Source organism: Ceratotherium simum, chromosome 34, assembly GCF_057802395.1.
Source record: "Ceratotherium simum simum isolate JZ-2026a chromosome 34, ASM5780239v1, whole genome shotgun sequence".
Classification (NCBI taxonomy): domain Eukaryota; kingdom Metazoa; phylum Chordata; class Mammalia; order Perissodactyla; family Rhinocerotidae; genus Ceratotherium; species Ceratotherium simum.
Genome location: NC_141933.1, coordinates 32,124,233 through 32,135,261, shown reverse-complemented (window position 1 = coordinate 32,135,261; position 11,029 = coordinate 32,124,233). Strand labels below are relative to the sequence as shown.

Sequence of the window (11,029 nt, the reverse complement as noted above, 5' to 3'; positions counted from 1 at the left end):
AACTGACTGCTGGACATCTCCACCTATATGTACCACAGGCATCTTGAACTCAAAACGTGTCCAAATCTCAATTCATCTCCATTGTTCAAATGCTTTTCCTGCTATTTTTTCATAAAGGGACCCAGAAACCTGGGAATCAACTTTGATTTCTTCCACTCCCTCACATCTAATCACCAACTCCTGCCTACTTCATGATTTAGATATCTCAATTTCTTCTCTTCACTCTACTCATACTACTGCTGCCCTAATTCAGGCCTGTAGCATGTCTTCCTTGGGCCATTACAATTCCTTCTGACCAGGTCTCCATGTTGCCCAGGTTAATTCCTGCATGCCCTGCCCCTTCTCCACCTATCCTCCACATGACTGCTGAAGACCTGGCTGGCTTACCTCTCCAGCCTTATGTGACTTTTTATTTTTCTATTTAATTTTTCCCCTTTCTCATCATCCTTCCCGGAATACAATATGACTGCAGCTGCCATCTTGCAACCATTAGGTGACCTTTAACATTGAAGTCTCGTGCTAGGGATGGCAGAACAGAAAGATGGAAGGAATCTGAAACGTTGACACTATTGGGCCACCATATCAGCCCTGAACTAGTTACCTCTGAGTAAAAGATAAGTGGTGTTCGCAAGGGACCTCAGAGCCAGAAATGGCCTTCACTCCACCAAAAGCATAGTCTGACCGACTGTGAGATCCCTTTGTGTGTGAATATACATTCTTGCCAATGAAATAAAACATCAGTCATCAATCACACCCTGGTATGAGCTAGACGTTATTCATTCAACATACTAAGAGAATGTGGAGTTTGATGAGAGGAGGAGCAAACCTGAAGCATCCTGAGGAGCAAGGGCTGGATGGAGCTGCGGGGAGACGGGGGCGTCAGGAGTACTCCAGGACCTGAGAGGGGGGTTATCTGGAAAAGAGAGGTAAAGAATTGCAAGAAATCCTGGGGCCAGCTTTAACTTGCAACATTATTTAAATTATTGTTTTATTAGGAAAGTTTTTTTTTCGAAAAATCAGTGGATTGATTAAAAAACAGAGAGATGGGCATAACAGAAGAATGTGGTATGCTGATAATACTCTATTAAAAAAATAAGCAGGAAAAATCGTTAGTCCATTTCAGAACATTTTGACGTATGCCAATACGAAAGGGTGAGTTTACCTTTGTGATCCCTGATGGCAGCTGCCCAACCCTGTCTGCACCTCCCTCTTCCTACAGCTTCCCTACAAAAGCACTGTTCTTGGGAAAATGGAAGGCAGAGCACAGGACAGGATATAGTAAAAGCCAGGAAATGACTCTAAATGGGCAACAGGCCAAGGAGTTTTGATCTCATCTTCATTCTTAAGAGCAAAAGCTTACTAATATTAGTTTATGGAAAATAGGCAATTACACACAATACAGGATCGGAACCAAAGTTTGTTTTTAAAATGTGAGTTTTTGACACTTGGAGGATTTCATTTCAAATTCTGAATTATATAATTAGAAAAAAATCCATGTTTCAGGAAAACATACTTAACATAAAATTCATGTCACTTATCACAAAGTTAGTCAAGTGTATAAAGGAGAAACAAAACAGAAGCAGTATTTACAAATTTAGACTACATGAGACATTGTCAAGAAGCTTTTGTTAATAAACAACACAATACATACTTTTACACACATTTCAAAAATGATGCATCTGTGAACAATATGATAAAGGTCATAGTGCTAAAGACATCAAAATTAAATTCAAGGTTGTTGAAGATTTTAAATTAAATTCAAGGTTGGTAGAGTTAAAGACTAAATGCAGGGTCAAGGTCATAATGATAAAGACTTTAAATTCAAGGACAGATTGTCTAAGAAAGGACCAACAACTAGCAGTCAAGCTATTTAGTCAATTAGTTCCCTGCGAGTACAAAATATATAGGAATCACTAAATGGATTAGCCTAATTACAAATTCTGTTCATTTCTAAATAAGTCACAACTTAAGAGGTCTTTTCACAGAATCATCCAGTCACAGAGTTTCTCTCCATCCTTGTGTAGGTATTTCTGCTACATTTTAAATCCTTATTCAAAACAACTCCCTCCCATTTCCCTATTTTTATAAGTATAAAATATTTTAAAACAAAGAAATGTCTATTGCTTAGCTAGAGAACTAGTCCACCAATGACTTCTAGAAGAGAAAAAAAAAGTTCCCATTTCCTCCTCTACCTCAAAAACACAAAGCAAATCAAAACCATCCAATTCCTAATGTAGTGTCGCATAGAACCCAGGGCCTGGAACAATGTTTCATGCTAATTTTCCTGCTATATGCTGAGAACAATTTATTTACATTATCGAGAAATCTATTTAACAAACTGGACTCATCCCGGTGCTTCCATCAGCAGAGGCTTGCTAAAAAAGGCGTGAGCAGCGCCGTCTGCGAATGGGAACATCAAAGACTCTCCTGCGTCTCTCCTCCTCCTCATCTTCATCAGACTCGTCCATATCTGCTGAATCGTCATCGTCTTCCTCCTCCTCCTCCTCCTCTTCTTCTTCCATCTCTTCATATTCATCAGGACCCATTTCCTTGAAAGAGAAAACAATCTTTTGATAAGAACTTCCATCAGTTTTTAATACTTACTTAATGCAAATTCTCATTTATCTGGAATCTAAACAACCAGACATGCCAAAATATGAATTTTTATAGACTCGAACGGTGCATTTTCATAATGCACGTGCTGATGCAAGATTCTAGAGTGCATATTCTATCATACGTTTCAAAATGCTCAATGCAGGGCTGGCCTGGTAGCGCAGCAGTTAAGTGTGGGCGTTCCGGTTCGGTGGCCCAGGGTTCACAGGTTCAGATCCTGGGTACGCACTGACGCACAGCTTATCAAGCCATGCTGTGGTGGCGTCCCGTATTAAGTAGAGGAAGATGGGCACGGATGTTAGCCCAGGACCAATCTTCCTCAGCAAAAAAGAGGAGGATTGGCAACAGATGTTAGCTCAGGGCTAATCTTCCTCAAAAATAAATAAAAAAATAAAAAATAAAAATGTTCAATGTGGTCTTCATGGTAAATATATTTCATTAATACTTATTTTTTATATGGTAGTTGATAATTTACATGGTAGTTGATAATTTACGAGGTAGCAAACAGATCATTCCTAACAACCCAAGATATAATTTTACTGAATTTATCATATTTGTGTGTTAAGTAACAATTCTTTATTAATATATATGCTTATAGAAAAGAGGATGTGAAAACAGCAATAAGGTATGACCTCTACTGGTAACTTTTATGTACTGTCAACAAGAGGTCTGATATTTGCATTGAGCTCCTACTGTAAAGACACACCATTTCAATTCAACTGCCATCGGTAGCCTCTACTGTGAAATTAACTTGTTGAAGGCTCTCAGGGCAGTAGTGATGTTGAACATGCAACATGAACATCTCTTGGAAACTTCAATTCTGCTTAAGCAGTGTCTGATCAAGTCTTGACTTAACTCTGCTGTCAATGTGTTCTCATACATTTGAAGACCCAATGAGAGGAGTTGCTATAGTGGACAGAGATCTGAACACAAGGAGGACCTAGCTGGTAATGTGGGAAGTTTTGAGAAACTTGGGTTGTGATGTTAGCAAAAGTCCTTCCATGATGAAGCTTTTCCGGCATTACCTGTCCAGTACCCCTTGACCCCCCTGATCTCACCTCTAACCACTCTCCTCTGGTCACTACACTCGGCTACACTGGCCTCCCTGCAGCTCTTCAAACAGACCAAGCACATCAGTGGTTCAGGGCCTTTGCACCTGCTATTCTTTTGCCTGCAACAGCCTTCTCCCACATATCCACCTGGCTTCCTCTACTTTTTTGAAGTCTCAACTCAGATGTCATTGAGGCCTTCCCTGACACATCTTTAAATCAGAACAACCAAACAGGACACTCCTTATCCCCTTTACTCTGATTTTTCTCCAGAGCACTTATTACTGCTTGACATAAGTACATAGTGTTTATTTGCTACACTTTGTGTCTTCATACTACAATGTAAATTCCAAGGCAGAGATTTTTTATCTCCTCAACTTTCTACTTCTTTTCTTTTTTATTGAAGTATAATTGACATACATTATATTAGTTTCAGGTATACAATATAATGATTCGATATTTGTATGTTACAAAATGATCACCACAATGTCTAGTTAACATCTGTCACTACACATAGTTACAGAATTTTATTCTTCTTCTCACAAAAACTTATAAGCTTTACTCTCTTAGCAACTTTCAAATATGCAATACAGTATTAACTATAGTTGCCATGCTGCACATTACATCCCCAAAAACAAAAAGAGCTTTTGATTGTATCGTTCAGTGTATTTTCCCCAGCACCTGCTAGGTAAATATTTGTTGAGCAAGCAAATTAATTAATGTGAGAGAAAAAAATTGTCCTTTAGGATCTGTCAAAGGAATTATCACGATTTATTATAACAATAATAACAATCAGAGAAAATATACATAAATATGACGTAAGACATTCCATTATTTTTATCTTTTGATTTTTTTTAATCTAGGGAATGAAGACTTTATAACTCAGCAGAAGGTCCAAAAGCAGGGGAGGGGGAAGGCTTAGAAAATTCTAAAACATTAAATCCAGGATGTATGATTATCAATTATCTTAATGAAGAAGAAAAACAGACAAACTGTTAAAGAAATCAATGTGGCTAAGGAGGGAGCCTGCTGATGCCCTCAGAAGTGTACATACCCCAACAGATGGGAGGAAGAACACAGACAAGGACGGAAATAGAGCAGCAGCAGGAGCCTCTGAAGCGTCCCCAATCAACAAACCACCCAGACCAAGAAGAGGCTTAAGACCAACCGAAAGTATACTTTATAGTGGCATTCAAAGCATAATGCACAAGGAAGTATTAAGTACAATAATTATCATATGGTTAAAGGACAAAACAGGAGAACAATTCAGCTTCCCTATCAAGAAAGCAAATATTTCAACAGCAAGTACAATACAAACACAATCCCACTGCCTCTTCATGTCGATTAGAAAGAAGTCCAGAATTCTCATTTCTTTTTATTGATTGCTCATCTTTGAGAGAGTGAACATTTGACACAGGCAGGTCAAGATTTTATATGCTTACTTGTGGTTGGGAGGAAACTAAAACTCTCAATTAAGAACATAAGTAAAAGAGAGTTGAACATGTAATGAGTTTATTATTGTAATTTAAAATTATAAATTTTAAAACTTTAAAAAAGGATTAAGTAAATGTTATAAAACGTCTCAGTTTTTAAGAGCTTAAGGGCATCATAAGACCAAAAAGTTTGAGAACTACTGTCCTTAAGTAAAGACTACTTTATACCCACCCTAACAAACAATAAAACAAGCCTCAACAGTATCATGCTGACCCAACAGTACCTTAACTGCCTGCCCAAACAAACCTCAACACTCTTTACAATTTAGGTCAGGAACGTTAGCAACTTTAGGACAAGGAATGTTATCAGAGATAGAGATTTCATGACAATACAAGAAGCACTTCTTTAAAAAGACTTAACAATCCTAAGCATATTTGCAGATATTTGCATATAATCACAGAGCTTCAAATACATGAAGAAAATCTGACATTAATTGAGAAATCGACAAAACCGTAATTATAGTTGGAGATTTCAACAATCATCTCTCTGAGAACAAAAGACAAAAAAAAAAATCAGTAAATATACAGAAGACTTGAAACAGTCAACCAATTTGACCTGTCATTTATAGAATAATATTCCCCCAAATACAGAATATACAAGCTTTTCAAATGTAAAAGGATTACTTACCAAGACAGATCATAATGCTGGGCCATAAAACATTTAAAAGGATTGAAATTAGACTGATTTCTCTAACCATAACAAAATTAGAAATCAACAACCAAAAGTTAACTGGAAAATCTCCAATATTTGGAAATTAACACATTTCTAGAAAAGTCATAGATCAAAACTAAATTACAAGGGAAATCTGAGACTATTTTGAACTAAATGTTAATGAAAACACACAGATCAAAATTTGTAAAATGCAGCTAAAACAGTGCTTAGAGAGAAGAAAAGTCTAAAATCAATAATCTGAACCACCTTAAGAAGCTAGAAAAAAGGAAAATTAAACCCAAAGTAAATAGGAGGAGAGAAATAAAGGTAACTGCAGAAATCAATGAAAATGACCAAACAATAGAGAAAATCAGTGAAACCAAAAGTTGCTCCTTTAAATGGAACCCCCCAGCTAAACTGATCAACAAAAGGGAAGATAAAAATTACCAACATGAAGAACAAAAGAGGACAATATGACTATAGTTCTTGCAGACATTAAAAAGGTATCGAGGGAATACTGTGTATAAATTTATGCCAATAAATTCAACATTTAGACAAAATGGACAAATCCCTTGAAAGACACAAATTAACAAAAGTGAAACGAAGAAAATATGAATATTAAAGAAATTAAATTCATATTTCAAAACTTTCCCACAAAGAGAACTCCACAGCCACATGGCTTGCATCACACATTTAAGGGTAAGATGGTACCAATCTCCTACAGAAATTGGGTTAGTCAAAAATGGAAGACTGTTACAGGAAGTAGCACATTCCTAGTACTAGAAATATGCAGTAGAAAGCATTCCTCCACTGGGAGGGAAGCTTAACTTCACTTCCAAACCCGGACTGTAGATCCTTTTCACCAGACACACCACAAGTATAATGGCCTCAAGTCTCATCATCATCCTTCTTTTTCCAAACTGGAGCTGGGAATGTGTCAGCTCTGGGTCAGATTAACATCATGTCCATCCTCCCAGACTTATTTTAGACCCACCCATTAGGGTCATCCCATGAGCCAGAAGCACTTTCTGAACATTCAATGCCTGCAGGTCAATTACATTCCAGGCATAAAATTCATATTTTATTCCTATTGTATAACTGGAGCTTCATAATTCTCTTCAATCATTTTATAGCCCATAAGATTGGGTTACTGCTACATTTGTCATAAGGTAACCCTCAAAGCAAGATTTTAAAAATATACCTACTTGACTTAGGAAATGATCCCAAAGACAGACTACTAAAGTACAAGTCTACCCATTACATCCTCTTTGTAATGAACTCCATAAGATATTTGTATTATTTTACAAAATTGGGAGTTTTAGCAAAAACACTGTAAGAAATTGTTTTCCCAGTCTTAATGAAATAAAATAAAGCCTATTCTAACTGGTCTAGTGTGGTGTTTCTCATTAGGCCACAGAATTGTTTTTGAAAACAGTGGAAAAGAGGCTGAACCTCTGAAACCAATAACTACTCTCTGTGATACTATAATGGTGGATACATGTCATTATACATTAGTCCAAACCCATAGAATGTACACCACCAAGAGTGAACCCTAATGTAAACTAGGGACTCTGGGTCATTATGATGTGCTAATGTAGGTTCATCAGTTGTAACAAAGGTATCACTTGGTAGGAGATATTGATAATGAGGGAATGCATGTGTGCGGATAGGAAGTATTTAGGAAATCTCTGTACCTTCTGCTCAATTTTCTGTGAATATAAAACTGCTCAAAAAATGACATCTATTGAAAACAAACAAAAACAAACGAAAAACAGATAACAATAGAGTTACTCTGACTGAAGTATATAGAGTCTAGCTTACTTATTGTCTACCTCCCCCAACATATTGACATGGCCCCCCGATGATACTTCCTCACAATCTCTAGAGTTCTCTGGAACCATTTATAAACAATCTGTCTGGCTAATTAACAAAAGCCCTCTGTGGAGTTAATTCTACTGTCATGTAAATCAGCCCCAGAGGAAAATTTAACTCACCAATCGGGCTATAGACACCCTGAACGTCGGACATGCCATATGGAATCGGGGAATGGCGACATTAAAGATCTTGTCTTTAAAGTAAAGAAAATGGAAGGTATAATATCCTTCCATATATCCTGATGTTGTAGAAAATGTGGTACAACTTGTGTATTCATATACCCGACCTGGGCTGATGATTGGAAATTCACCTGCAGAGAAAACAGTGATAATAATCATAGTATAAAATTCAGTTCCTCACTATAGCAAATAAGATATGTCCTCTACGGGATTATGTAAACTATGTTAAAGTAAATGCACAATTAGAAAAAAATCTAAAAGGAAATATAACAAAATGTTAAAAGGTATGGTATTATAAAAGTGAGTATTTTATTCCTCTTGACTTTTCTTTTGTATTCCCCTAATTCTCTATAGTGTGTGTGGGGGATGGGGAAGAATATCTAGTAAAATAAAACAAAACAAAATAGGAATATTTTCTTTTCAAAATGCTTTGAGGCATGGAAGACACCATCCTTAAGACATGAGTAATAAAAAGTGTCACAGTTGGACACTAGTTCAAACAGAGATAAGGGTAATCTAAATGTTTAAAAGTAGCAGGAGACTAAAACATAAAACTCTGACAATGCATCCTCAGCATTTAGGCCAGATGAGATGGCAGTCACAAGGGAGAGGTCTTACACCAATGGACCAAAGAGAAACAGAATTACAGCTTTCGTAAAATTCCTTAGCATTAGATCCTCAAATATATCCAGGAAAAGTTCCTTAAATAAACATGTAGAACATGAGTCTATTCGTGGCAATGAATTAGAACAACTTTAAACTGAATTCTGCATATACTTAGGATTGGCAACAGAAGTACATAGCTTAAATAATATGTTATTTTCCTGAAGCATACATACAAAAACTAAAGAATCTGAGGGTTGAGAAACTTAAGAAAATCATAATCTCTTAAAAAGCTGAATGTCAATGGTAATCAGAGCTAAAGATGACTGAAATCCACAAATAAAAATCTGTGCTATTAATTTTAACATTTCCCCCCAAATTTCAAAAAGGTGACCAATATGAAATTTATTTTCTATTTTTGCCCTCTGCTTGTAACCCTACAGAATATGATAATAAATCTAGCTAAAAAAAAATAAAGAACTTAAGAAGGAAAAGCAAGGAACCCAGGTGATCCACAAAGTGGAAAATCAATCCCTAAATAATTGATTTTGCTATCATTTTAGACAAGTTCATGTTTAAGGTACCAAACTGACAGGATAATGACCTTTACACATTATATTTATGACACAAAGTATTGTAGTTAGAAGGCCAGAATCTATGATATCTTTCACGTTTGTAAACACAGCTACTGAAGATGCAGTCTTATCACTAACTACATCATCCATTTTCCAAGCTGCGTGTCACATAAATGCTCTCCAAAATGTCGCAGAGGTAACTGATGGATAAACCCAAAACTTGGGTTACGTACCGACTACTCCAGGTCCTTGAACTTCTTCTACATCACCTTTAGCATTTGTTATTCTCCAATAGCGACTGTCCAACTGACAAGCCTTCTCTGGAAGCGCGTCTTTTGACATTTCAATCCTGGAGAAAGAATGGAATCTGTTTCTTTTGCTCAAGAGCTACAATGTTTGGTCTAAGACTATGAAAAGAATTTCCAAAGGAAATTAAGAAACCCAACCCAAAGTCTGTGTTACCCATCTATTTCTGTAAGTTCTCAAAGATTTTGGCCTGATTACTTGACTCCCCTACAGAAATGCTTTCATTCAACTGACACGCTTGCCTTTCAGTGAGAATCAACAGTGGAAAAGGCAATGTACAAATTCATAAACACAAGGGTGACAACAATCTTTTGCTATTCAAGTAAAGATGAGTGTGGGAAATGCTTTCTAGAATATAGTGCCGTGAAAAACGTCTGTTCTAAAACACTGATAAGTCTTTTTTCACAACAAGGCTATGCAACTCTTTTCTCTTTCTTCCATTAACTTCTAGAAAGTACAAAGCAAAATGTCACTAGTCAGTTACTGGGATTAGACTCTGACTCTGTGTCCCAATACTATTATTTCCTCTCTTTCTCTAAGAAACTTGTTGTCTCCTATTTTCATTTTGAGTACCCTATAAGCACATGTAGGTGTTATTATTTAAAGCATGTCTCAATCCTAGGCAGGATCTGAATTAAACAATTAAAACAACAAATACCTGTACATGTGTAACTGGATATATCAAAGGCTACACGTAATACCAAAATCCTAGGATGCTTCCTGGTAAGTATACATTACTAAAATACTTCCAGTATGTATATATGCACGTATATGTATTTTTAAAATATGTATAACATATAAAATATATAAAAAATATCTAAAAACAAAATATCCTGAATCCCTTAGAGCAATGAGTTATCTTTCTGTCACAGCACAGAGTACTGCTAATTAAAGTGAATTCAGTATTTGTTTTTTATTTAACCACATGCAATGATTAACACCATGTCTGATATACAGGCAGTACTCAATAAACATTTATTAGACTTTTACCTGAATATAGAAAGACCAGGTGAAACTTAACATGCACGGTTTTATCTTGGGCAATTTGATAGCTTCTAGAACGCATCACAACTCTAACATAGAGCTTTCCTGATGATTACAACTTAGTGGTCTACCTTGCCAAGTACCTGGCACAATACTTTAAACACAGTATATTTGCGAGAAATAACTTAGAGGTTAATATAAACTCGAGGTACTTTACAAACACTGTATCACAGAAAATTTTTTGTTATCCACCTTCTTCCAGACTTCAGCAAGAAGCTGCCATGTATCATGTCTGATGGGGCAATAACAACACATCCATAGGCTACATCCCACTGTTAACTGAAAGGCGACCCCATTTACAATTCTCACCTGATTCGGTATGTGAAGAAATAGTGGGGTGGATGGACAGAGCTAAGTTCTGGCAGAAACGACGTGGAAACAGAAACTGTAATATCCCCCGTTGTTGCTACACACTCTGGATCATGAACATATCTAGGTAATTTAAAAAATTAAACATTTTTTAATCAACTAGCTTCAATTTTGTAAGATAAAAGATTTAAAGATACAATGCAAAATAGGTTATACTTTACTTATTGTTTATATGTAAATTATATGTAAATTATTTTGTAAATGTAAATGTAAATTGTTTATAAGTAAATTATATGTAAATATATTGTTTATATGTAAATATGATTTAAAT

General features: G+C 36.1%; 1 protein-coding gene across 2 annotated transcripts in view; it reads right to left on the bottom strand.

Moving 5' to 3' along the window:
* Positions 1 to 1,404: 1,404 nt before the first annotated feature.
* Positions 1,405 to 11,029, bottom strand: part of FBXO3 (F-box protein 3) — a 32,269-nt gene continuing 22,644 nt past the window's right edge. The window contains exons 8-11 of one of the 2 annotated variants that reach the window (XM_004436843.3): positions 10,699 to 10,821; positions 9,273 to 9,388; positions 7,802 to 7,992; positions 1,405 to 2,549 (exon numbers count right to left, since the gene is read on the bottom strand). In XM_004436843.3, coding sequence (XP_004436900.1) covers positions 2,376 to 2,549; positions 7,802 to 7,992; positions 9,273 to 9,388; positions 10,699 to 10,821 — 604 coding nt within the window. In that variant the 3' untranslated portion in view covers positions 1,405 to 2,375. Of the gene's footprint in view, positions 2,550 to 4,410; positions 5,643 to 7,801; positions 7,993 to 9,272; positions 9,389 to 10,698; positions 10,822 to 11,029 lie in introns of those variants that run through there. The other variant, XM_087423152.1, reaches the window with a different exon arrangement.